The sequence below is a fragment of the Melopsittacus undulatus genome, chromosome 4, assembly GCF_012275295.1.
Source record: "Melopsittacus undulatus isolate bMelUnd1 chromosome 4, bMelUnd1.mat.Z, whole genome shotgun sequence".
NCBI lineage: Eukaryota > Metazoa > Chordata > Aves > Psittaciformes > Psittaculidae > Melopsittacus > Melopsittacus undulatus.
The window spans coordinates 1,139,925-1,167,610 of NC_047530.1; the positions used below are offsets into that span (position 1 = coordinate 1,139,925).

At 55.1% G+C, this 27,686-nt stretch overlaps 1 protein-coding gene across 1 annotated transcript; it reads right to left on the reverse strand.

The window, feature by feature from the left end:
• Positions 1–6,504: 6,504 nt before the first annotated feature.
• On the reverse strand, positions 6,505–21,446 carry LOC117435999 (SITS-binding protein-like). The gene is made up of 10 exons (XM_034061505.1): positions 20,988–21,446; positions 18,880–19,051; positions 17,944–18,151; positions 17,596–17,746; positions 16,673–16,870; positions 15,625–15,893; positions 13,994–14,130; positions 11,675–11,796; positions 10,576–10,755; positions 6,505–6,678 (listed from the first exon to the last, which is right to left on the reverse strand). Exons 1-10 carry the CDS (start codon positions 21,444–21,446, stop codon positions 6,505–6,507), a joined length of 2,070 nt encoding a protein of 689 aa, XP_033917396.1.
• Positions 21,447–27,686: the final 6,240 nt, after the last annotated feature.

Consider the following 27,686-nt stretch of genomic DNA (forward strand, 5'->3'; position numbering starts at 1 on the left):
CTCCTCAAGCATAGAACCATAGAACAGTTAGGGTTGGAAAGGACCTCAGGATCATCCAGTTCCAACCCCTGCCATGGGCAGGGACACCTCACACTAAACCATGGCACCCAAGGCTTCATCCAACCTGGCCTTGAACACTGCCAGGGATGGAGCATTCACAGCCTGTAAATACAGAGAGAGCTGTAGAAGGAAGTACATGGGTGCCAGAGAGGGACTCTTCATCATATACTGTAGTGATAGGACAAGGGGTAATGGGTTCAAACTGAAACAGCAGAGGTTTAGATTGGATCTAAGGAAGAAATTCTTTGCTGTGAGGGTGCTGAGGCACTGGAATGGGTTGCCCAGGGAGGTGGTGAATGCTCCATCCCTGGCAGTGTTCAAGACCAGGTTGGATGAAGCCTTGGGTGATATGGTTTAGTGTGAGGTGTCCCTGCCCATGGCAGGGGTTGGAACTGGATGATCTTGAGGTCCTTTCTAACCCAAACTATTCTGTGATCCTATGACTCACATCAGAGGGTGTCCAGGCAGCTGGTGCAGATCCACTGCTCAGAAGCATCCATGGGCACTGCCACAGCCCCCGGCTGGGGCTGACAGGGTCAGGGGTGCCCTGCTCTGCTGAGTGCTCCTCCAGCACCATCTCCCCCCCATACAAAGGCCCTGCCCTGGGGGCAGCAGTGGGGCCGGGAAGCCCCAGGAGGTGCCCCCACTGCTGCAGGGGAGCCAGAGCCTGTCCTGGGGCACCAGGATCATCACTGGGTGCTGCGGGTGTGGGGCTGGTGCTGGCCCCTCCGGCAGGGAAGGGTGTCCCTGTCCCCAAGGACAGCGCTGGGACCCATCAGGGCTGCCATAATCCTCAAGGAATGATGTCCCACACGGTGTCCCATGGACCCCGGTGCCATCACTGGGCTGCAGGGACCATGGGGTGGACAATGGGGAGCAGCAGGAGGGGAGCTGAGGCTTGTGCTGCTCACAATGGGGTATTGAGACCTCCGGCTTTGTGTCGTGGTGGGGATGTGAGGAAGACTCCTCCGCAAAGCCCTTCCTCCCCAGAGCCCTGTGCAAGGCAAAGAGGTGAGCTCAGGACACGCTTCTATCTCCGAGCATAGAGACAAACATGGGCAGAGGGTTCAGCATCACAGGAAAGGAGCCGTGTCCTCAACACAAGGAGCAGGGCCTCAAGTCTCCTGTCTCCAGGCACATCCCGACCTTGGGCTCTTGGTCATTGGCCCTTCCTGAGCCGTCTCCTGAGTCAAGATCAAGGGATGCTCTCACCCAGGCCAGTTTCCATGCAGTGATCCCGAATGAAGCCTTTGGAGATGGGGCTCTCCAGTGCTTGTCCCTGCCGAGACACATGCTTGGTGACATGAATGAGAGCCAGGCTGTGCCATAGGTCACAGGAGCTGAAGGAACATGAAAGGGCTGGAGCATCTCTCCTATGAGGAGGGGCTGAGAGAGCCCCTTCCCCTCTCTAGCCACAGTCACATCCCGCTCAGGGGTCACAGAAAGCAGCTCCCACATTCAGGCTTTAACAGGGGTTTATTTGGGCTCTGGTTGTGTAACCACTGTCCCTGCCCTTCCTCTTCCCACCCTCATCCATTCCAGGGCTGCTTTGAAGGCCTCTCATGGGGGTTTTCTGCTGTGGGTTCAGCTGGAGCAGTGGAACTGGCTCCATGCTGTTTGCTGCCACCACCAGGGTCAAGCCTGGCTGGGGCTGTCCCACTGCCCCTCATCATCCACACAGAAAGCATGGGTGTGTGGGTCTGGGGTCACCTCCCACCTAACCCTAACCCTAACCTGGCCCCAGTGCGGGAGGTGAGGGGTGCCCGGTGCTGCTGGGGTGCGACCGGGGCTGTCTGACACTGTGGTTTGAGGCAGGGGCTGTCACCACAATGGGGCCATGGGGGACGAGTCCTGTTCCAAAGGGGTCTGGGCAGCGAGTGGTGCATGGCCATGGAGCCCTGCACAGCTGCTGGGGTCCTGTCCTGCTCCATCTCCAGGTGCTTCCTTGCAATGTGTGCCTGGGGTTTGCTGTGCACCTCCAGCCTTGAGATGACAGCACCATGGAAGTACTACATCGGCTCAGGTCCATCCTGCCTGCTTGGGGTGGGATGAGGGTGCTCTGAAGGCCAACATCTCCCTTTAGTGGGACTGAAGCTGATGCTGGTCCTCTTGCCGGATCCCCTGCCTTGTGGTCTGGCTTGGGAAGGGCTGTGGATGAGCCAAGAGGCCACGGGAACGACTCCGGCTGCAGTAGCTGCCCAGGTGGGTGAAGGAGGCTCTCACTTGTGACGGTCCCTAGGGCTGGTGCTGGGCTGGGGAAGCAGACAGCACCACCAGCAGTGTGCAGATGTGCCTTTGAGCTCCATGGGCTGCCCTATGGCACTGACCTGATGCAGGGCTCGGGCTCCCCATGGGCTGTGCTCCTGAGGGAGCTGCAGGGCCAGAGGAATGAGCAGCGCTGGAGGGCACAGCCCCAGCAGATCCAGGGACTCCTCAGTGGGGTTGGGGTCCCCCCACAGCCTCCAGATTCCCTTCTCTTTGATGGTGTCGCCAATGGCATCTACCTTTGCCTGCATCCAGGGGCACATCCTGCAGCATGGCAAGGGCTGGCTCTGCCCGGGCTGGATGAGCTTTGGCAGGACACGGCTGCACTGCCTGCTCCTGGCAGAGCTGCACTGGCATAGGCAGGGCCCCAGCTGCACTTCCAGCCTTCTCCTGGCCATGTGCATCCTCAGTGCTCACCAGGCTCCACCAGCACACAAGGACCCAAGGGGGGAGGCAGAGCCCAGGCACGGGGGTCCCTGTGTCCAGGCTCAGGCTCTCAGGGTGCCAAGGCTCATACAGAAGCCACAGGAGCTGCAGCTGGGGCAGGAGAGGCAGCCCCACAGGTCCCCCCACTCCCTACCAGGTGCCATGGTCCTGTGCAGGCACTGACACCATCCCCAGTGGTGGTGACAGCATCACCTGCTGCAGCTCCTGGGCAGCCCTGGTGCAGCGCACCCAGTTGGGGCACATCCCACGCTTGCCATAGGCAAAACACAGAGTGGGGCCTGAGCCATGGGGCTGGGGACACCAGGACCCCCAGGGGCTGCCTGCTTGCACTGGGGCCAGGCTGCCCCAAAGCACCCTACTCTGCCCTATCCTGCCCTGGGGACATGCCCATGTACCCCCTGGGTCACAGGGAGCACCCACAGGGCTCTTTGGTCTCTGTGGTGCTGCCACTCGCTGCCACCATCCCCAGCTCCATTTGTCACCCTGTGGGACCAGAGCAGAGCACAGGGATGTGCCAGGGAGGACCTCATCAGCACCCACCCCGAGTGACCCCTAGATCTGAGCAGCCCCATACCTTTGGCCATTGGGCAGTGATGAACAGGATGGTCCCCACAGCCAGGATCAGGATGCTGAGGCCGAGGAGGCAGTTGGGGTCAGTCATTGTGCAGGGCCAGGCACAGATGCACTGCAGGGTGCAGTGGGGTGTGTGCATTACAGGGATGCTGCTTCCCTACTCCCAGTTCCTGCCTGTTTCAGAGGGGTCAGGCACTGTCTTGCCCTGGGAAGAGCAAAGCTTTGACCAGGAGCTTCACATACAAGAGACAGAGCTGCAATGGAATTTGCTTTCACTTTTGGACGTGGTCAGATGCTGGACAAGGGGATTGCTGCAAGCCCCTTCCAATGGAAGGGCCCTACAGTTCTGTGGTTCTCCCTTTTCTCCTCCTCTCCCCTTCCCTTTCTCTTTCCCCTTCCCCATCAGCCTCTTGATCAGGAGACTTGAGCAAACCTGTGCCAGGTTACGTGCCCCTGGGCAGCCTCCCAGCCCTTACTCACAGCTCCTGTGGGCATCCTGGTCCTGTGCCACGGGTCCAAGCCTCCCCCTCTGCCCAGTCCGCATCTCTCCCTGGAGCCGGGCGCAGGATGCTCGGCCAAAGGACCCTTCTCCCCTGGATCTGGGTCTGCTTCTGGAGCCCGTGATGTCACTGGGATCACTGTGACGCTCCCGACATCGCCCCTGTGGAGGCTCCGGAGCCCCAGCGCTGTCCCTGTGCATGGGGACAGGGTCCGGGGCACCGCTCCCGACCTGCGCCCCCCGGCCGGGAGAGGTCAGTCCCGGGAGCCGGAGCCCTCCGACGTGCCCCCGGTTGAGCCCTGCCTCGCTCCTGGGGTTCCCCCCTAGGGCCGGGGGTGCCCCCAGGGCAGGGCTGAGCTCCGCACCGCTTTGGTTTGCAGGGAGATGGAGGAAGGGGAGCACTTGGGCAGGGGCAACTCTTCCCCTGCCAACAGAAGGAGGGGGTCGCAGGATATGGATGAGGCTGAGGAACTGAGGGGCCAGGACCCCCCCCAACGCCGGAGGCTGCCTGAGCTCCTGCAGGCACTGCTTCTGCTTCCTCTGCATCCAGGAGTGGGCTCGCAGGGGAGCCGTGTGCCCAAGGTGCCAGCAGTTCGTTAACCACATCTTCCCCATGCGGGACGGCTACATCCATGAGGACCACGAAGAGGGCAGGGGGAGACCCTTGCACCGCCGGTCGCATAGGAGCCGGCGGTGTCCCCACGGCCGCAGGGATGGGAGCTCTTCCAGCAGAGCCCGTGTCCGTTGTCGGGGCTCAGGGAGGAGGAGCAGGTACCGGAGGTGGCACCGCAACAACCGCCGATGGTCGCGTCGGAGCTGGAACAGGAGGCGGCTCCGGAGCATGGATTGGGGCATGGAGCACAACGTGGGCCGGGATCTGCCTCCCGAGCGATCCATCCCAGGCAGCTCCAGGGGGAGAAGCCGGCAGCAGAGTGGGAGGAGGCGCAGGCGGCACAGGCTCCACAGGCACCGGGGCCAGAGGAGCAGGGGTTGGTACGAGCAGCCTGCTCTGCACCCCTCGCTGGATGCTCTGTTCCCCCCCAGCAGAGGATGGGGACAGCAGCAGAGAGGCTCCTCCAGGAGCCGGGGGAGGTCCCGGCATGGGCAGCGCAGTCGTGGCCGGCGCAACACTGTGTGATCCCAACAGGATCCAGCCGGGATTCGGTGATGTCCAAGGATGGAGCCAATGCATCCCCTCTGAAGAGCCCGTTCCAGCGCTTGAGTCCTCTCCAAATAAACTCTGTTACAGTTGGCAAGAGGTTCCTGTCGTCAGTCTGTGCCTTTCCATATGCCCCAGAAGCCGTCATGGGTACGTTGACATTTCCAGGTGTGCCTTGGGTTGCCTCATCAGGACTCATCATCTTCCTCTGGGTGATCGCCCTGGGCTCATCCTGTACCTCCATGGACCAGACAAGGAGCTGAGGGGCTTCCCCCCATCCCAGCCTTCACTCTGCATCACTCACTTCTCTGGCCTTCCACAGCTGGATCAATGTTACTCACCCCCTGCCTTCACTCCAGTTGTTTTCAGGGGAAAACAGTGTGGGAGGACCTGGTACACCTTGAGTTGTGTTTTTCAGCAGCCACAGTTTGGTAGAGCAGCACTTCCACACCAACCCAAGGTGCTGATGCAGTTCATCCCTGGGGCTGGATGTGCCCAAGCCCAGCAGCACAGTCCTGCTCTTCAGTTCCAGCTACCACCTCCTCTTGCCCTCAAACACCAACCTTTGAACTCACCCCATTAACGTACATGTTAATGTCCCATAAATCCATCACTTGGGCTATCGGAGAGGCTAGTCATCTCCCTAAATGTACCTTCAGCATGTGGGATGTCTGGATTGCCTATGGAATGGTTTCTGATGGGTGGAAGAAGGCCAGTCACACTGGCTCCATGTGGCACTGCAGGGAATAACTGAGAGGAGAAAGAGCCACCACCATCATCATCTTCAGATGACGAAGAGCCCTCTCTGTGGCCCACAGGAGTTCAGCACTGAGCACCAGAGGTTGTATTCCAAGGTGGATGATGATCCCGTGTGGCCACATCAGTCAGAGCTGCTTCTTTGCCTGGCCAAGTTTACTATTGTTCCATAGGAGTCTGCTGCCAAGAGACCTGGAATTCACCCCATTTTCCTGGTTATCCTCAAAGTCAGGCTCTTGCTACCAAAGACCACCCTAGGGGACCATACACTCAGCATCAGCTGAGAGAAGCAGGTAGTGCTTAGCACATGTGGTGTCCATGCACGTGAACAGAGCTCTCCCAGTCAGTTGTCTCTGCATATGCTTTGGTCTTCAAACACAGAGCATCCCATCGGGTCTAAACTGATGTTCATTTACCTCCTGTTCTGGCAAATCCACTCTCTGGCCAAGGCAGCATCTTTGAGTGTGGTGCCAAGGACCTGGAAATGATGGATGTACCCACCTGAGCTCACACACAAGCCTGGCACTGGGCAGACCCTGCAGACCCAGTGGTCACCATGACGTGTCTTTGTGCCAAAGCTGCATCTCCTCTCAGAACAACAGCACGTAACTAAAGATTCAAAGGACTTTGCTAAGATAATACTGATCCCAAAGGCTCATGGAACAGTGTAGATAGGCTGGAAGAGCCTCAGGGAGCAGCGAGCAGTGTGGGCAGTGCTGCTCTGCATGAGGCCCCATTGCTGCAGTCAGGAGGTCTTCACAAAGACTGGTACCTCTGCAAGGCCAGCAGAGTAGTTCCTGAGGATGGTGCCTCCATCGAACACTTGGGCAGTGTTGGTGTCCATCCAGAGGTGCCCATGTCCGGGCAGGTAAATGTCCCTCCACGTCTGCCCTTTGTCTGTTATAGGGGCAACCAGGACCTGCAGGGGATAAGGAAAGAGAAACACAGCACTTGGAGGGTTACATGCATTGAGCAAACCACCAGGCTGAAGGGACAAGCAGCCATAGAGGAGGTCAGGGAGTCTGGCTCTTAACTGCAAATGGGCATCCATCCATACAACAGCAGAGATGAGCATAAAGCTCCCTGAGCTGTGCTGAGCCAAGCTCAGAGAATCATGGAATGGTTTGGGTTGGAAGGGACCTTCAAAACTCATCCAAGTCCAACCCCCTGCACTGAGCAGGACACCATGAACTAGAGCCACATGTGGATGGGTTCAGGCTCCCACAAAGCAGCTTCTGAGAAGGTTTTATGGGGTTGCAGTAGGAATTGGTGGCACCGAGTCCGGGTGAGAGACATCCACAAGGAGGGATCTGTGGCAGAGCTGGGAATTCCCCTTTCCTCCCCTGCTTGGGAGGATTTGATTCAGGCTCTTTGAGACAGCTTAGTCAATGAAGCCAAATATAATCCAATATGAAACCAAGCAGAAAGTTGTATTGCAGGTAGAAATGAACATGTTCAACCTGAATAGGAAAGAGATTGGAAAAAGGCAGGAAAACGATAGGAAAAGAGCTTTAGCTCCAGGCTGCTCAGAAGGACTTCAAACACCCTCTGTCTGGGGCTGCTCTGCAGGCAACTTAATGCTCTCTTCCCATCTCCCTTCCCATCCTTCCTCTCCTGCATTTAGGAGAAGGATTTGTTTCCACCTCAGACTAATTGAGGGTTATAGGTTAGAAATGAGGTAGGATTAAACCCTAGGAAAAGGTGATGCTCAAAGTACACAATGTGACTTATACCACCCCAAGCAATGGATGCACATTTAGTGCTCTGTGGACTCACGGCTCCTTTGGGAGATGCAAAGGATTTCACTTCCCAGCACCCTCAAATGCTCATCAGAATCCCACCAGTGCCCTTGGCATAGGGATAGTTACATTTAACAAGTATATGAAAGTAAAAGCATGAAGAAGTTGCCCTTGGGTCACAAATCAGTGAGCCCCATTTGGACTTGATGTATAAGCAGAGGTGTGCTCTCTGCTCGCTCCTTCCCAGTGACTTAGTCAAAGTAATCCAGTCCTAAAGGACTTTAGAGGTCTTTTTTTCCCCTTGCTTTATGGGAAAAGCAGTTTCCAGCATCCTGAGACTATCCCTGATAAATCACTTCAGGAACTGAAAGAGGTTTGACCAGAAGCAGAACTCTGGTTCAGTTTAGATCCGGTTTAACACTGAGGCTTTGATCTGTGCTTGTGCACAGCTGGTTCTAAAGCAGGGAATGGTTTGGGTTAGAAGGAAACTTGAAGTTCATCTAATTCCAACCCCCTGCACATGATGATGAATAAAGGAAAAGATTGAAACTCTAGAAAGGCCATTAAAGGAGGGGGAAAAAGGCTAAATAGTGATAACTGGATATGAAAATCATGGACCAATCCCCCTCTTAAACCCTATTTATGGAGGTCTGGGTCACCAGCAAAGAGCAAGTGCTAGGGATGCATCCCTGCATCCCTTAGTGATGCTTCCTGAGCCACACAGCAGCAGCATCCCAGGGGGAAGTCCTGGCGTTTGGAACATCTGGGGGGACACTTTTGGACCCCCTGGGCCTTCATAAATGTATTTGGCAGCCACATTTGGCTTTCCCACCTCCTGCAGCATCCCTTTCACCAGGCAGATGGCACCGACAAGCAGCCACAAACCATCACACGGCACCAAACCAGCCCAGCTTGGCTCTTTGCTATGGTATTTCAACATGTTTTGCTGGAAGGATGCAGCAGGATCTGCTCCAATTCCCTTCCCAGTAGTGAAGTTTGCTCATGAGTAATGCTGGAATGTGGCTGTGCAGTGTTAAACCCAGCTTCAAAACCATGCTGACCACTGCAGTCCATCACTGCATCCAAAGCCGTGTGCAGACACCCAAAGGCATTGCTGTCTGTCTGCTCAAGGGGAGATGATGCTGATTTCCCTTCATAGTCAGCAAAAATCTGACCTAAAACCTGCTTATGGAGCATTCTAGCACATTTAACACATATAGTGCCTGGCCTGATTCAGGTTGAATGTGCCAAGAGGTCTGGAAGTGATGAATGTACAAATCAGCTTTCAGAGCAGGGCTGTCCCCCCATATGTGACCCCCCAAAACACCTCAGGTGTGACCCAGAAGCAGGAGGGCATCAGGAATGGAATCCCAGACTGGTTTGTGTTGGAAGAGACCTTAAAGCTCATCCACTTCCAACCCCATCATCTGCAGGGACACCAGAGCTGTGCTCACCAGCACTTGCAGCAGCTGCTTGCACTGAGCAGTGATGCTCAGAGGGTTTATCCCAGTGTCCTGGGCTTAGTCCTGTCTCAGACTATACCAGGACAGGCTTAGTCCTGCCTCAGACTATACCAGGACAGGCTTAGTCCTGCCTCAGACTATACCAGGACAGGCTTAGTCCTGCCTCAGACTATACCAGGACAGAACCACCCTGTGTATTTCCCAGTACTTCATAGATAATGATGCTCCACACTGCACCAAAGCTGGCTTTGGAGCATGTTTCTATCCTGCCAGCTTCCACACCCCAGCTTGGAATCAAACCATCCCCATCTGCACTGTCCACACACAGGCTCTTTGGGAAAAGAATAGCAATAATGGTTAAAACCTGAAGGCAGGGGAGCCCTGGCTGACTGAACTGCATCCATCAAGAGGGTCTAGGGAAGGGACTAAGTTTAAGCTTGCTCAGTTCAAACTAATACCCCCCTTAGTGCCCAAACAACCCTGGGATGGGTAATGCATCAGCTCCCTGTGACCTCTGCACTCACAGTGCTGCTCTAGAATCCCTATGTGCCAAAGATCTGTGTTCTAAGAGCTTCCCAACAGGTTGGACTTGATTTTAAAGGTCTCTTCCAACCTGGTTGATTCTATGATCCCAAGCGAGTTCTCTGTTAAAGGCCAAGCTGATCTCCTGCAGGGAAATTTCCCATAATAATAAATAATAAAACCTATAAATGAATTCCCATATTTTATGGGCAGAAACCCATATATGGCCATCGGGTATTGCAGCATCTGTTGGAGGCCACAAGCAGAGCCTCGGAAGGTGCCTCTGCAGCACAAGCTGCTTTCCTATTAAAACAAGGAACAAACTCCTACTGAGCTTTGCTTTGGGATTGAGGATACTGAGTTATGGAGATGATTAGTAGCATCCCCATGTAAAGATAGCCCAATGTGTCGCTGCAAAGTGAATTCAATAGTGGGAACTGAGGATTATGCTTTTAATGGACTAAAAAACCCCAGTAGGAACTGCCCAAGTCTTGAGCTGTTGGGATCCTACACCAAGGTGAAGCAGGAGGGACAGAGATAAAGTGATGCTGTTGCCCAAAATAGGGGCTCCTTATGACCATGGGAGGATGAGGCACAGGTTCCTTTAAGGCCTGAGTTGCTTTCCCAATACCTCTTTGATTTGATGACCATATTGACTATCAGACCATCTAAAACAGGAGCAGCAGTGGGATGGACACATCTGCAGGGACAGACTCCCACTGCATGACCGATGTGTGAGCACACCAGACTTGCAGGGAGCATTTACAGCATGAAACAGTCATGCTGTAGCTTCACGTAATGGCACGAACAGCCTGAAAAGAGGGGGGGAAAGAACTGTTGCCAATCGGGGGGTGTCTTCAAGCAGAGAGGACTGAGAAACACCCTGATATTGAAAGCTGGAAGGAAAAAAGCCCTGTCAACTACTCAATTTGAATGCATTGCAAAGCAGAAGGAGCTGCAGGGTCCCACCAGCCCTATGGTTCCCTGCCACCTCTACCCCAGTGCAGGATGCAAAGAGGTGGATGGGCAAGTGTATGGGGCACCTTATTTACCCACTTACCCTAGGAGAACATTCAGCCCCACAGCCCCTACCTCATCTCCAATGAGGAACTCATCCTCAATGGTAAAGGCAGCTGGATCCATGGGGCTGAGCCACCAGGCTGGCCGGAAGATGGGATACCCCAAACTGAGCCATTCTGAGCTGTATCTGATGAGCAGGGGCACAACGAAGTCCTGGTGCCTCTGGATGCAGCTGCGGGTGAGGTTCAGGACCTGCAGCATAGGGGGAGAAAAGGGAAACCTGTGATCAGCTTAACCCAATGAAGAGCAAAGCAAGAATGTGTTGTGGTGTCCTCAGCATAAGGACATGGAGCTGTGGGAGCAAGGCCAGAGGAGGCCATGAGGATGAGCAGGGGCTGGAGCAATTCCCATATGGAGCCAGGCTGAGAACATTGGGGCTGTTCAGCCTGGAAAGGAGAAGCTGCATGGAGACCTCAGAGCAGCTTCCAGTGTCTGAAGGGGGTATAAAGATGCTGGAGAGGGACTCTGCATCAGGGACTGGAGCAATAGGACAAGGGGTGATGGGTTCAGACTGAAACAGGAGGTTTAGGTTAGATATAAAGGAAAGGGTGCTCAGAGAAGCTGTGGCTGCCCCATCCCTGGCAGTGCTCAAGGCCAGGTTGGACACAGGGGCTTGGAGCAAGGAAGGGGTCCCTGCCCGTGGCAGGGGTTGGAGCTGGAGGAGCTTTAAGGTCCCTTCCAGCCCAAACCAGGCTCTGATTCTATGAAGATGCCTCCAGCTGATCTTGAATGGGAACCTGTGAGCTCCACTCTACTGTAGATACTCAGTATTTGACCAAGCTGTAATGAAACCATCCCAGCAGCAAAGGGAGGGACACACACACACGTACTCATAGGTGTCATTTCTACCCTCACTATGGGCACCGTCCCCATGGTTGCACAGAGCCATGAAGTATAAAACCACAAACCCATCAATTTTGCAGCAAAACCTCTGCTGGGAACACACAGTAATGTGGTTGAGCAGGGGCTGAGCAGGACTTTGTGAGCAGCAAGAGCAGGACAGTGACTTTCAGCCTCAGTTTCCCCAGTATAGAGACCTGAATGGCTTGGGGGGGTGTTTGTGACACCAGTGACACCTCATCCTCTGTATTGTGGGGCATGGGGTACGTACCCAAGCATCACAGCAGAGCCAGGGCGGTGTGCTGAAGGCCATCACGGGGAGGAAGGTCACAATCTGTAGCCACCTCACATACAGCTCCATGTCCCCTGGGCTGCCTCCAGCCATGCTCCCTCCTGTGGGGACAAAGGAGGCAGTGAAGCCCCACAGGGCATCCCACAATGGGTTCTCTGTGTGGGCAGGATAAGTTACCCACTGCAAGAGGGGCTGAGTTCTCCCCATCCCTGTTTTCCTTCCTTGAGCATCATCAGCAAATCTCAGGCATCCCCATCAAGGCCAGGTTGGACACAGGGATTGGAGCAGCTGCTCCAATGGAAGGGGTTGGGGTTGGAGGAGCTTGAAGGTCCCTTCAACCCAAACCACTCTGACTCTATGAGCTTTGGCTGTTTTAGGACCAGATGTCTCAGGGGTTTAATTTAATCAGAACATATAAAAAGGGATTTCTTTCCTGCAAAGAAAAGCATTGAGGACATGCTGGGGTTTCCTGCATGATGCTGTGCAAAGACAAAGCATCACGGGAGGATAGTCCTATGGTTTGGCTGCCTTCAGTTCCATAGTGAACTGCAGTGGAGAAGTGGGGTATTGTGGTCAGAAATATGCAATAGAAGGGGATTCCAGTTGCCCTTGGAAACACCACTGAGGGGCTTGGGAAGGACAGGAGAGGATGGGAAGGGAAAAGGGAAAAGAAGAAGGGAAAAGAAGAAGGGAAAAGAAGAAGGGAAAAGAAGAAGGGAAAAGAAGAAGGGAAAAGAAGAAGGGAAAAGAAGAAGGGAAAAGAAGAAGGGAAAAGAAGAAGGGAAAAGAAGAAGGGAAAAGAAGAAGGGAAAAGAAGAAGGGAAAAGAAGAAGGGAAAAGAAGAAGGGAAAAGAAGAAGGGAAAAGAAGAAGGGAAAAGAAGAAGGGAAAAGAAGAAGGGAAAAGAAGAAGGGAAAAGAAGAAGGGAAAAGAAGAAGGGAAAAGAAGAAGGGAAAAGAAGAAGGGAAAAGAAGAAGGGAAAAGAAGAAGGGAAAAGAAGAAGGGAAAAGAAGAAGGGAAAAGAAGAAGGGAAAAGAAGAAGGGAAAAGAAGAAGGGAAAAGAAGAAGGGAAAAGAAGAAGGGAAAAGAAGAAGGGAAAAGAAGAAGGGAAAAGAAGAAGGGAAAAGAAGAAGGGAAAAGAAGAAGGGAAAAGAAGAAGGGAAAAGAAGAAGGGAAAAGAAGAAGGGAAAAGAAGAAGGGAAAAGAAGAAGGGAAAAGAAGAAGGGAAAAGAAGAAGGGAAAAGAAGAAGGGAAAAGAAGAAGGGAAAAGAAGAAGGGAAAAGAAGAAGGGAAAAGAAGAAGGGAAAAGAAGAAGGGAAAAGAAGAAGGGAAAAGAAGAAGGGAAAAGAAGAAGGGAAAAGAAGAAGGGAAAAGAAGAAGGGAAAAGAAGAAGGGAAAAGAAGCAGGGAAAAGAAGCAGGGAAAAGAAGAAGGGAAAAGAAGGGAAAAGAAGGGAAAAGAAGGGAAAAGGGAACATCCTCACTCCGAAAACCTGGCTCAGCTTGGATAGAAATGGCCCATAGAACTGAGCCAAGGGCTCCCCCAAACCACCCACAGAGCCCCATTCCATCCAGAGGCTCTTTGCATCCCGAGCAGCCCCTGGTGCTGCTGCAGCTGCCAGGCTGAGGATACAGCCCCATGGACCACACACCAGCGGGTTCAGCATCCCTGTGCTGTGATGGCCAAGCCTTGTTTTCCAAGGAAAGCTGCCTAAAAACAGAGGCCAAAGGGAAGGATTTCTACCTGACCCCTTTACCAGGGCTCTGTGCAGTTGGATCTGACACCTCACATGCAGCATCCATGTGTTTGTGGCACCTTTGGAGCACAAACAACGTGGTCACCTCCAAGAGGAGGGGAAACCAGAGCTGCTTGGCTCCCATTCAAGGCTTGTCTCTGGCCTTTTCCAATGTTTCTGCATAAGGATTCCTCATGCATTGTGCTTTGGAGCAGAACACAGCCCTGGAGCACAGCTGGTGTGTCAGGAACATCATTCCATGCACTTCCAGGGCTGTGGATGCCTCTTGGCTTCTGCTGGCTGGGTGTGAGCTAAGGAGCTCTGCAAAGGGACCTGCCTGCTTCCAGGGATGCCTGGTCCCTTTCCCTGCATCTTGGGCTTTGGTTTCAGTTCCTCAATCGATTCCCTGGTAACATCCATCCCAATCCAGCCAGAAAACAGGGAATGGAGAGCAAAGTGCTTCACGCCTCGGTACAGCACATCTGAACCACACGGTGCCTCCTGCCCTCCTCCCAGCCCACCTCCCATAGGGATCCCCATAGGAAGGAGATGCTCACCTACATACCTACTGCATCGGGGATGAAGAAGTTGTAGCCCAAGAGGCTGTAGTGCAGCACAGAGGGAATAATGCCCTTGATCCCAGCGTGGCTCCAGTCTGAGTGCAGGGGGCTCATCTGGATGAACAGAGGGAGGTGGCTGGATCTGGGGAACAAGGACAGAGATGCTGGTTAGAGAGCCCATAGGAGATGTGGGTTTCTTCAGCCACTTGGCATCTTCAATCACTCCCATCCCAGTGCTCTTCTTTCCCATCCAAGAGCCTTGGGTTTACCTGGAGGGATGGAAAGGCTCATGTCAGCCCAGGGAAGGAGACTGTTTCTGGTGGCCAAAAAGGGTCAAACATGAACCTTCACAATGAGGTTTAGCTTGAATAATGGTCTGGAGCTGATCGAACCAAAGGGGGTTTTTGGTCTAAGACTTCTTGTTCCTGGAGTTTGGTTTCCTCCTTGTCCCCCCACTTAGAACCATAGAACAGTTTGGGTTGGAAATGACCTCAAGCTCATCCAGTTCCAACCCCTGCCATGGGCAGGGACACCTCACACTAAACCATGGCACCCAAGGCTTCATCCAACCTGGCCTTGAACACTGCCAGGGATGGAGCATTCACAACCTCCCTGGGCAACCCATTCCAGTGCCTCAGCACCCTCACAGCAAAGAATTTCTTCTTTAGATCCAGTCTAAACCTCTGCTGTTTAAGTTTGAACCCATTACCCCTTGTCCTATCACTACAGTCCCTAATGAAGAGTCCATCCCAGCATCCCTATAGCCCCCTTCAGATACACTGACTCTCCAGGGATCTCCAGAGACACTTTCATCTCAGGAGGAGATAAGGCTGATATGGGGGTTTATAGAACACTTGTGCTATGGAAGCTGCCCCACAGGAGGGATATGATCCTGGATGGACTAAGGATGGTCAGGAAAGGAGCCGTTCCCAGCACTGTGGTTTGGCAGGTGGCTGAGTGAGAGCCTGTCAGCACCTCAGCATGTGAAACACTGAACAGGAATGAGTCTGAAGTCACCTTCTTATGCAATTTACCATCAATGCCTCCTCCCCAACAGGACATCAGCCACGTTGCAAACAGCCCCATAGCCTTTTGCATCTGCCAAGTTAACCATAATGGGTATAAAGACAAGTAATGCTTCTCAGTGCCTCAAACCAGAGGGTCTTGAGGGGGGTTAGAAATGCTTAGGAACAGGTTAACCCTGTTGTGTGCAGGAGGGGCAGCAGTCTGGGGCTTGGGTTGCCATAAGTGACAAGATGCATCTTTATGCATCAGGCATCAATGCATTTAAGCATTTTTATCCTCTAAGACATTAAAAACAATGTTAAGATGCTCCAAAAGAGAGAGAGAGGGAGAGATACAGGAGCAGCCCCTTCCTACAATGTAGATGAGGCCCTCAGTGACATGGGTTGGTGGTGGTCTTGGCAGTCCTGAGCTAATGGTTGGATTTGATGGTCTTAACCCTATTTTCCAACCTGGCTGATCCCATGATTGTACCCATTACCCTAAACCACCTCCACACTGCTTCCCTGGTGCTGAGCACCCCAAGGGCACACTTAAAGCATCACCTCCAGCAATCCCCAAGCAGCTCCCACATCCATCACCTCCAGCAAAGCATCATCTCGGTGGTACCCACCGGACACCAGCACTGATGACTGTTGTGTTTCCCAGTGTTGCCAGTGCCTCTGCCAGCACCTCCGTGTACCGGTCTCCCTCCAGGTCAGCAGGAGGGGGCACATCTTGCTCCAGGAAGGCATTGCCCTCAGCACCCTCAAACACCATGTACGTGGCACCCAATGCCTGCCGCAGGTGCCGGGCACGTGCCAGGTACCAGCTCAGTGCTGCATCACTGGTGACGTTGAGGCGGACACAAAGATGCCCCTTCCATGGGGTCAGCAATGGGATCTGCAGGAGACAAGGAAGGTTCGTGTCAGAGCCAGGAATTACCCTGCAAGCCCTAGGGATGGCTGCTGTGTCCCCATCCCACCCCAATATAACCTGCATCATCACGGTGCCATGCGGGACAGAGTGAACCCTTTGTCAACCAACCCCAAACCACCTTGGAGTTGATGGAAAAGAGGAAGATCATTAGAATGACTGCAAAAAACAGGGGAATTGGGATGTTCAGAGCAGCCTTCCAGTATCTGAAGGGGGCTACAGGGATGCTGGAGAGGGACTGTTCATTAGGGACTGTAGGGATAGGACAAGGGGTAATGGGTTCAAACTTAAACAGCTGAGGTTTAGATTGGATCTAAGGAAGAAATTCTTTCCTGTGAGGGTGCTGAGGCACTGGAATGGGTTGCCCAGGGAGGTTGTGAATGCTCCATCCCTGGCAGTGTTCAAGGCCAGGTTGGATGAAGCCTTGGGTGCCATGGTTTAGTGTGAGGTGTCCCTGCCCATGGCAGGGGTTGGAACTGGATGATCTTAAGGTCCTTTCCAACCCTGACTATTCTATGATTCTATGTTCTGAGCACCAGCAACTTCTAGGAATATCCTTTGGAACTGGGAATTTGAAAGCTACTTCCATAAGGAACAGAGAAGTTGCTCCCTGGGCATCACTCTGCAGCCTCAGGCTGGTCCCCAGCACAGGAGCATCAGGTTGTCACCCTAGTGAGGGTGTTCATTCAGGTTTAAAGCAGGTTTGGGCTGAGGAGCAGGCTCAGGGCAGGAGGAGGGGCTCGTACCGGACTGCCCCCGATGTGGGGCTGCAGGCTGAGCCAGTGGGTCCCTGTGTGTCCATCCCACAGCGTGCGCAGGAACAGTGGGGAGGAGATGCTGGTGTATGGGGACAGTGTCACAGCGAGCTGCAATGGGGCCAGCATGGAAGGGTCCCAGGCACGGCTCGGGTGCTGCCTCTTCCTCCGCTCTGAGGGTGCATGGTCCTGCTGGGAGGGACAGGCAGCAAAAGGGGGTTCGTCAGAGTGGGAAAGCCACCAAGCATCAGATGCTGGTGTCAGAACCCGCATGGCTCAGCCCCCAGCACATAGAATGGGTGCTCTGGCATTTTACATATAGGGATCAGAGTCCAGCTCTGGGGCAGCAGCACAAGAGGGATGTGGAGCTGATGGAGGGAGCCCAGAGGAGGAGATGGGGATGCTGCGAGGGCTGGAGCAGCTCTGCTCTGGAGCCAGGCTGAGAGAGCTGGGCTGGGGCAGCCTGGACAAGAGAAGGCTCCTGAAGGGGAGACCCCAGAGCAGCTCCAGTGCCTAAAGGGGCTGCAGGACACCTGGAGAGGGGCTTGGGACAAGGGATGTAGGGACAGGCCAAGGGGAATGGCTTGAACCTGCCCAAGAGAGGGGAGACTGAGCTGAGCTCTGAGGCAGAAGCTGTTCCCTGGGAGGGTGCTGAGGCGCTGGCACAGGGTGCCCAGAGAAGCTGTGGCTGCCCCATCCCTGGCAGTGCTCAAGGCCAGGTTGGACACAGGGGCTTGGAGCAGCTGCTCCAGTGGAAGGGGTTGGGGTTGGGGCTGGAGGAGCTTTAAGGTCCCTTCCAACCCAAACCACTGTGGGATTCCATGAATTTAAGATCTAATGTCTGTTCTGAGATCAGGGCTAATGGCAGCTCTCCCTTTGCCCCTCAGCCCCATAGGCATCAGGACAGGACCTACCGCAGCAGCGAGGACGGCAGTGCTCTGCTCCCCCAGCACCAGGACCCCATCCTGAAGTTGATGCCGCTTCAGCCTCCTCACCATTGACCTCAAACCTCGTTTTATCCTGGCAGCTGAGCCCTCTGGGCCAGAATACCTCCAGACTGGAGACCTGTGCAATGCAAGGAGCTGGTGGATGCACCTTGCGCCAGCACCGGATGCTTCACCACGAGGGTGCTGAGGCGCTGGCACAGGGTGCCCATAGGAGCTGTGGCTGCCCCATCCCTGGCAGTGCTCAAGGCCAGGTTGTACACAGGGGTTGGAGCAGCTGCTCCATGGGAAGGGGTCTGTGCCCATGGGATGCCTTACCCCAGCAGGGCTGTATCCGGCAGCGCCCGCTCCTGTGCCCCGAACCGGGTACCCATATACCGGTGTGCGGTGGTGATGTCGGTGCTGGCACAGAGGCTGTAGTGCAGGGGCTCGGCCGCTCTGCCCTCCGGGGATGCCAGGCAGAAGTGCCGGTTGCTGTCCAGGGATAGGAGCACAGGTACATCCGGAGGCACCGTCACCGTCACACCTTGGGAGAGGAGAGCAAGGATGTGTCTCAGTGGGTGCCTGCCCTGCATCAGTCCTTGCATTGGGGGTCACAAGGATGGGGATGTGCAGGGCAGAGCCTAACTGGTACCAGGACCTCCTGGACCCATCCCAGGTAAATCCCTGCTCTCTGCTTTCGCTGTTCCCTTTAACCCAAAATGCCTTTCGAGGGTTGGATTTACTCCATTTCCTGCCTTTTTGCCCTGCATTCAGCTTCGGCAGCAGCTTCAGCTCCATCACTGCAGGTCAGTTATCAATCAGGGGCAATGCCTGAAGTCTGGAGCGCTGCACAATAACCCAAATACCCACCCAAAAAGGACAAGAACCACTGAGCTCTCCTGCAGCATCCAGAGCAGAGTCAGGAGCTGGGAGCTCAGGGTGAAGCCATTCAAGTGGTGCTGGAGGAGCTGGCAATGGATGCAGATCTGTGCTTAAACCCATCCTAAGAATGAAGACACCAAAAGCAGGGATTTCCCTGGGGTGAGCTGAGCCAACACCATCCGCTCAGGCACTGAGGTTTAGTATCATGGCCTTTTCCATAGGGATAAGGCAATATGGGATCCATCCATTGTGTCCCACTGCCGGTTGGCATTGCACTGGAAGGATAGTTTAACCTCTGAGGCATCAACCCTGCTGCTAAACCAGATGCTTTATAGATGAGGATGGAGAAACACAGGGATTGAAGGAACAGGATGGGAATGAAGCAGTTACCTGTGGAGCCCAAGAAGTATCTCTCCAGAACAGGCCCGTATCCCATAGGATTCTTGCTGAAGCTGCCGCTGACAAAGGGCTGAGCCTGGCTTTGGGCTGCATTGAGCGGCCAGCGCTGGGCATGGAGGCTCACCCCTCCGTACCAGGAGATGTTGGCCATGGAGAAGCAATCCTGCAGCCAAGAGAGAGTCATTGGGGTGAGGATGAACATGGGAATAGCTGCATTTGAGGGGCAAAACCCCTGCAAGTTATTCCAGTGCTGTCAGAGTGGGATGGGGCTTTTCCCAGGAAGAATAACCCCAAATCCATGAGATTTTGGTGTTCCATACAAAAGCATTGGGTGCTCATGGAGAGCACACCTGGGGTTAAGTTTTCTTCCCCAAAACAAGAGCTGTGCTTCCAGGTGCAAAAATAACACTGAATTCATGGAATCACAGCATGGTTTGGGATGGGAGGAACTTAAAGCTCATCCAGTTCCAACCCTGCCATTCACCTCTATAGGACCGCAGGGTCCCTGGGGTACCTTGTGGGGTTTCTGCTCTCTCCCAAGGCTAACCCTAACCCTCTTCCCTGGGTCTGGTGACAAGAAGTACTTCCCTGGTATTATAGGAGTATAATGGCACTAACAATGAGTGTATTCCCTCAGTGAGATGGCATCAGTAGGGGTATTTGGAGCACTTCCCATAGGGCTAACAGGACAGAGCAATGAGCCATCCCCAAAGATCCCCCGCTCCCAGTGACATCCCTATCCTCAACCCGACTCCTTTCAGAAACCATCAGTTTCCACTTCAAAGCCTCCAAAACCACCTTCTTTCTGCCAAAACCGGGATCAGCAGGACCCAGCATCCCACATGACTTCCCATGGGGATCTGGGAATGCAGAGGGGGGCTGGGATAGGCAGAGAAGGACCCAGCTCAACACAAGCCATGTTCATTCACCCCAGCCTGGAGCCCCCAGGCTCGGCTTTGCCATGGGGGCAGCGAGAGGTTGGATCTCACCAAGGGGTGAGGAGATGTGAATTATTCAAGTGGAAAGGCTCAGAATAGCAGTAGTGTCAGTGGAGCAGGTTACACAGGCTGGGAAAGGGAGGGGGAAAGGGCCCTGCTTAACTCTTACATGTCACTGCATCCTATTTCCCAAGGCTCTGGGGTTGGGTTTCATAAGCAGGGGGAAAAGCCCTTCCTCGTCCTCTCCATCACCCCAAAGGGATGGCAGCAAAGCAAACCCAGCCCCACTGCCAACACCTTCCACAGCTCAAACCAGCACCAGGGACAAAGAGCCCCATCCCCACAGGATCCCATCCTCTACCTCTCACTGCTCCCAAGGGCACCTCGGTCCAATGGGGTTTTTCCTTCCCCTCCCTAAGGCTTCCTTTTGGCATCTGCTTTTATTTAACAGGGTGAGAGAGTTGGGCAGGATACAAGAGATGGAGCCACAGGGATATCAGCAGCATCCGCATTGTGTGTGGCTGGAGGAGACCTCCCCATGCTCCTTGCCAGCATTGTCATCCTCAGTGCTGTTTATGCAGTCTCTATAAACACGGAGCTCACACCATGGGGTTACCAACACAGCGGCTCCTTGGTTATTTGGGAGCATGAGGCTTCCAGAATGCTTTCCCCATCCAGAACCCTCCAGGGTTGGAGGATGGGGAGCCCCGGCCATGGGGTGACCCATAACCGTGGGGGGAAATGGGGTGTTCAGGGCAGGTCCTCTGCATTTTGGCCCCAAAGTTCAGAGCAGCACACGGGGGTCATGGAATGACAGAATGGTTTGGGTTGGAAAGGACCTTAAGATCATCCAGTTCCAACCCCTGCCATGGGCAGGGACACCTCACACTAAACCATGGCACCCAAGGCTTCATCCAACCTGGCCTTGAACACTGCCAGGGATGGAGCATTCACAACCTCCCTGGGCAACCCATTCCAGTGCCTCAGCACCCTCACAGCAAAGAACTTCATTACATCTCACCTGAACTGCCCCTGTTTCAGTCTGAACCCATCACCCCTTGTCCCATCACCGCAGTCCCCGATGCAGAGCCCCCCTCCAGCATCCCTGTACCCCCCTTCAGACACTGGAAGCTGCTCCGAGGTCCCCAGTGTCCCCATTACCTTCAGCACCACATCGGGGCGCAGTGGGGTCCAGCGCACACTGTAGCACTCAGTGCCGGGGGCCGGTGCGGGCTCGAGGGACAGCCGGAGCTCAGCATCCTCCTCCCATGCATAGCAGAACTGGGCCCCATCGTGCCAGCATCGGTCCCGGGGCGGTGGGGGCTCCGATGCCGGTACCCCCCCCACGGCCACCGCAGCCACGGTGCGCCCCGTCGGCAGCGCCCGCAGCACCAGAGCCCCATGCCGGCGCTCCCATAGCAGCCCCCCCTGCCGGCCCCGCAGCACCCACTCCTCTGCCGGCTGCTCCAGCGCCTGCCATGAGATGATGCCGATGGTCATGGCGAAGAAGACGGCGACGCCGAAGCAGCCCACGGTGCCCTTCCAGGGCTCCGTCATCTCCCTCAGGCCCAGTGTCCATGTGGCTTCGGGCATTTGGCCGGTGCGTCGGGAGAGGGGCATGGTGTGGTCATAGGGGGATGCTCCAGCTCCTCTTCTTCACCTCCTGCAGCAGCACAAGGAAGAAACCCCCTTGGAATGCACCAAACCTCTCTCGTTGCTCCAAAGGAATGGCTAAAGGGAGAACAATGAAGTCCTGACTCTTTTCCCTTTGTGGCAATCCAAAGAGGGACAAACTCTGTCTGCAGCCCCCCTGTGTGCTCTGCTGCGCAGCAAACCCTGCTGCTCGGCTCAGTGCTGGCTGTGGATGCAGCTCAAGCACAGGACCCGGTGCCGGTGTCAGCTCAAGCCCTTGGCATGATCAGCAGCATCCACTCAGCAGTGCCAGAGGGGAGCAGAGGAGAGCACGGGTGCCAGGGAGCCTGGGACAGCAGCGGAGGGGGGACACGGAAGCACCAGAGACCCCATGGACCTTTGGGGTTTGGTTTGCCCCTGCAGCGTTGGCTTCACCCCTTGGTGTGCAGAGCAGTAAATAGCTTGGGGTGCAGGAGCTGGACTGCAGGGGTGGCTGGAGAAAGGGGGGGATACAACAGCAGCCACCTTCCATCTCACCTGATATGGTATTTGATGCCCCATCCCTGGCAGTGCTCAAGGCCAGGTTGGACACAGGGGCTTGGAGCAGCTGCTCCAGTGGAAGGGGTTGGAGCTGGAGGAGCTTTAAGTCCCTGCCGACCCAAACCAGCCTGGGATTCTATTATGGACAGGGCACAACCCTCACTCAAAGGAACCGGCACCCAGTGCTCCGGGCAGGGGACCCCGACGGTGATGGCATCACAAGGTGGGATACCTCCTGCATCCCATCCTGCTGCTCCCTCCTGCATCCCCCCCTGCTGCTCCCTCCTGCATCCCATCCTGCTGCTCCCTCCTGCATCCCACCCTGATGCTCCCTCCTGCATCCCCCCCTGCTGCTCCCTCCTGCATCCCATCCTGCTGCTCCCTCCTGCATCCCACCCTGCTGCTCCCTCCTGCATCCCACCCTGCTGCTCCCTCCTGCATCCCACCCTGCTGCTCCCTCCTGCATCCCACCCTGCTGCTCCCTCCTGCATCCCACCATGCTGCTCCCCACTGCATCCCACCATGCTGCTCCCTCCTGCATCCCACCTACTGCTCCCTCCTGCATCCCATCCTGCTGCTCCCTCCTGCATCCCACCCTGCTGCTCCCTCCTGCATCCCACCCTGCTGCTCCCTCCTGCATCCCACCTACTGCTCCCTCCTGCATCCCACCCTGCTGCTCCCTCCTGCATCCCCCCCTGCTGCTCCCTCCTCATCCCATCCTGCTGCTCCCTCCTGCATCCCACCCTGCTGCTCCCTCCTCCATCCCACCCTACTGCTCCCCCCTGCATCCCCCCCTGCTGCTCCCTCCTGCATCTCTCCCTCCTTCATCCCCCCTGCTGCTCCCTCCTCATCCCACCCTGCTGCTCCCCCCTGCATCCCACCTGCTGCTCCCTCCTGCATCCCACCCTGCTGCTCCCCCCTGCATCCCATCCTGCTGCTCCCCCCTGCATCCCATCCTGCTGCTCCCTCCTCCATCCCAGCTGCCCCAAGTGCTGCTGCTTTCCCTTCCCTGCCTTTCCGGCCGGGTCCTGCCTCTCCCAGCTCAGCTCACCCCCATCACACAGCCCAGGAGCTGCTTCTCCTTTACCTCAATGCAGATCAAAGGATGCTCCAGCAGCCCCAGGTGCTCCTTGGTGACCAAGCTCTCCTGCTCCGGCCGTATTCCCACTGCCAGGATCCTCTCCTCTCTCCCAGGGTCGTTTTTCCTCCTGGCTACATCAGACACCATCACTGAGGCAACTTGATCCGAAGCGACCCAGGAGCGTTACCCAAGACGAGACCCGATGCGTTCCCTGCCTCCCTGCTCCCTGTGGGCAGCAGGATCCCAAACACGGGAATGGGAAACAGGACCTCAGAAATACCCCGTTCAGAAGCGTTTATTTATAGGGGAATAGCTCAAAAGGGTTTTCTTTGCCAAGCTCCTGAGACGGCTGCAGTTGAGCCCTTCCTATGCACCTGAGCCTGCACACATGAGAGGCAGCACCCATCCTCCCTGCTCTGCCCTATATCCTGACTGTTATTACATCTATGGGGTTTTCTCCCTGTTTTCCCACCCCAAATGAGCTGCTGTGTTGTGTGTCCGTGTCCCATCCCATCCCCATCACCTCCAGGGCTGCAGATGTGGGTGCTGCCTGCACCCAAAGCAGAGCACCCCTTGCAGAGCCAAGCAGCTGCATGGGACTGGTTCCATCCCCACCAGTGCACAAAACACTGGAAATGGGAGATTTCCATCCCCTTTTCCATGCCCCCACACTCATCCCACCCCTCCTGCCTGTGGGTGATAGGGAACACCTGGATTTGACAGGGAATATCACAACCTGTTGGCTGCCAAATCCCAAACAGGTTTCCAAGGGTTTCCCCATTCTGCATCAGGTAAAACCCCAACACCCCCAAACCCTGGAGCCAAAGAAAACCCACAACTCACCCTGAGGATGCTGCTGTTTGGGAAGGTCTCAGCACAGCCAAATCCACAGGGAAATTCTTGTCTGCAGCCCAAGTAAGCCCTTGGAGGAGCCTTTCCCACAGGATTAACTTGTGGTCTTGGCTGGGGCAATATGGAATGAAGGGGAAAATGGGTTGGTTATATCGGGATGAGCATCTCTCAGCCACTCGCAGGGGTTCCAGGGCAGGGAGAAAAGGCTGGATCTGGGATACAGAGGAAGGATGAGGCTTTACTGCAAGCTTGGAGATGAGATGGGGACAATGATGCCCATTCAAACCGGGACTGGGATCACCTGGGAAAGGGCTCCCTCAAGCTGCCAGGTTAGGGGGGATTAGGGCAAAGCTATAGGGGATGGAGACAGGGTTGGGTGTGAGGTGCAAAGGAAAGAGGTCAGGATTCTCATGTGATCCTCCCTAAAAAGGTGTTGGGGTTGTTTAAAAGCAGTTAAAATACAGGGAAAACCCTCATAGGAGGAGGAGGAGGAAGGATGCTTCCTCCAGCAGGGAGCTCATGGGCAGGGCTGTGGGACCCACACACCCCACAGCCTGCAGGAAGGCAACAAGGGGAAGTTCCTAAAACCCCATAGGGACTCAGAGCTGTTGAGCTGCAGCATAAACCTGAAATACCACATCACCAGCGAGGCATTGGCCTCCTTATAGGGCTTATAACCATCTATAACCCATGGAGAGCACGGCTTGGCCCTAAGCAGGTAGGGATGGGGTAGATTGGGGTGAGCTTTGGGATGGGGCTGCGGTCCTCACTGCATGGAGGGGTTAAACCTGTCCAGGGTAGAGGGGGGGATGCAGCTCAGGGCTCAGCCATTCCCCATTCCTGACCCAGAGCAGCAGCTGAAGGCAAAGCTCCATCACATGGCACACATTAAATCCCATCCACGGGACAGCAGAGGGGCCGTGACCCGTTCCAGGATGGGATTGGAGAGCCCAGGGATGGGGAGCATGGAGGCTGCTGATGCAGGGGCTGGGACTGGAATTCCCTGGTAGATCCCAGTAAAACAGTGGGATTTTATGGAGCTTTTCTTTATAAGGAGCTCAAATCTTCCTTGCACCAGGGAAAATCCTGCTGGAGATTCCAGTAATGCAGTAAATCCCCTCCCAGCAGCTCTGCAAACAGGCACTGGGGGATATGGGGCTGAGCCCCCTTCCCACCCACCCTTTGGGGTTGCCAATGCTCCTGCCCATCCCAACTCACACCACGATCCACAGCTCAAAGCCCAACCTCATCTTCCTCCCAGGGCCAAGGGAAACCACCTCTGCTTGACCAGCTCCAACAGGAAAACACATTTAGGGTGGTTCATGGGGTCCCCAGTGGTTCATGGGGTCCCCAGTGAGCCAACAGCCCCTCTGCTTGCTGAGGGTTTATGGCAGCTCAGGGTCTCCTCCTCTGCATACAGGGAATCTTTTCCCCCTTCCTGACTTTACAGCCCTGAAGAGACCCCAAAGCTCCCGTTTTACATCCCATGGGAATGTCTGAGCCACCTCCAAAGGGTTTTGATCCCAAACCTCGAGGGCTTTGGCTCAGGTAGGTGGATGCAGCTCCCATAGCTGCTGGTGCCAGGGAAGGGATGCGGTGGGTGCCTGGGAATACATTGAACCCATCAGCATCAATAAGCAGAGTTCAGGAGTCAAAACTGTGGCAAAACACCCAGAAAACTGGGAGTAAGGCTTATTCCTACTGGGATTTAGGATGAGCAGCCCATAGGAACAGCTGCCTTTGCGTTATGCCCTTAACATCACATACAGCATCCTATGAAATCAAACCCTGCCCTTACCTTTCAGGCTGCCTGGTAAAGCCGAGCACCAGCATCCACAGGGATCCTCCATGCACCAGGGGAGGACCAGTCCTCAGCATCAGTGTTTGCCTGCAGCCTCAAAGCCCCAGTGAGGGCAGCCAGAGCTCCCCAGTGCTGGGGCCAGGCTGCACTGGGGAGCCCAGTTTGGATGGGTTTAAATGATATCATTAGGAAGAGAGAAAGGAGAAAGCAAAAGGAAAGAAGGAAGATGTGGTTGGCCCAGAACAAAGGAAACTCTTGGAGCACAAAGAGCCTCCAGGACTTGGCATCTCTCCTTGATCTTGCCTGAGGGAGCAGCCGCATCCCCCATGCTCTGGCCAAGCTCTTGCAATGGGGATGGATCCTATGTTACCTTAAAGCCTGCACCCAAACCCCATTGCACACACACAGTGTGAGCCAAAGCAGACTGCCCAGAGCTGGAGCAGGGATGCCAGAGCTGTGGCTGCCCCATCCCTGCAGTGTTGGACATAGGGATTGGAGCAGCTGCTCCATGGGAAGGGGTCCCTGCCCCTAACAGGGGTTGGAACTGATCAGCTTTAAGTCCCTTCCAACCCAAACCACTGTTATCCTATGTCCCCTCCTCCTGCCCTCAGCTCCACTGTGGTACCTGGGCTCCATCACCCTGACCTGGGGGTGATGCCAGGTGAGACCCATGAGCAAGGCAGCTGCTGGGCTGTGGGGGGGTTTCCTCTTGCTTTCCTCCCTATTGCAGTTCCCATCCTTTCCTTTCAGGGCCAGCAAAAGCCTTTGGCTGTGCTAAAGCTGTCTTAGCCTTGCAGAGCCTTTGCTCCTTGTCGGAGCTAAGCTATTCAATAGCTTAAAAGTAAGCAAGAAAGAAGGGGATGTAGCTCCAAACCCCCTAGATCTCAGCCCCACGTTCCCAATGGAAGCATTCCTGAATTTCCATGGACTCCCAGGCAGCTCCACAGCTATTTATAACAGCAATAAATGAGCAGCAGGACTCGCATTGAAAACGCAGGCACAGAAATAGCATCAGTGGTTGGAAAGAGCCACTCAAGCATTGTCCCTTCCCAACCCCATCGTGTCCCCTGCACCAGGAAACAGCCCCCTTAGTCCCGGCTTTCACCCCAGGCAAACCCTGACATCTAGGGGACCCTAACCCTAAATGAGGAGGTGACAGGGACAGAGCCCCTGAGCTCACTGCCCTAAACCTGATGATTTGGGATTGAGGAGCTGTTGTGCCAATGAAAACACCTGGATTAGGGTCTTGCCCTCTGGCACCCCCAGACCCAGCAGCCCCAATGTGGGCACCTTAGCACAAGGAAGCATTGCATCACCCAGACGAGCTTAGTGAATGGCTTTGGTTTAGGGGAGAGCTTGAGCTTGGTTTGGGTGCCTAAAGGCAGGACCAGCCTGGAAGATGCTACCAGCAGCTCCGCTTTCCCCATCGCCCCCCAACTGGTTTGGGGCTGCAGTGAGGCCGGATCCACACACTGCTCCTCAAGGGAAAGCCCAAACCCTCTGTTTTACATACCTATACACACAACTAAAGGCACAAGAGTGATGACAAAGGCTGCAGCTCCATCTCACCTCTTAGGCTTTCTCTGTGCACCTTGCTAAGAGGTGATCCCATCTCCTGCCCAATCCACTTTACCATCCCCATTGAGGCCCAGGTTTATCTTCCTGAGCAAGGCTTTGGCCGCTGGAGTTAATCCCAGCCTTAATTTGTAAGGAAGATCTCCAAACCCCCATAGGGAATGCAAGCAGAGCAGCAGGTACCAAGAGGAGTTGAACATCAGTGCAAAGAGCTCCTGCCCCTTGTCACTCAGCAGTGCTCAACCCAAGTGCAGCACAGGGAGAAGCTAAAGCCATAGGCCCCAATCTCAGCCCATACATCACCCCTTTCTCTGGCTTTTCCAGTGCAGGCATACACAGACAGGGTTAAGGGGGGTAACAAGGAGGCTCAGCAGGCCAG

Excerpts from the sequence above, each read along its gene's own strand:
- LOC117435999 (XM_034061505.1), bottom strand. The coding sequence starts at position 21,446 with ATGCCCCTCTCCCGACGCACCGGCCAAATGCCCGAAGCCACATGGACA. Across the intron at positions 17,747-17,943 it reads CCGGATACAGCCCTGCTGGG|GTCTCCAGTCTGGAGGTATT; the intron begins GTAAGGCATCCC and ends TGCATTGCACAG. Across the intron at positions 11,797-13,993 it reads CTTCATCCCCGATGCAGTAG|GAGGGAGCATGGCTGGAGGC; the intron begins GTATGTAGGTGA and ends TTGTCCCCACAG.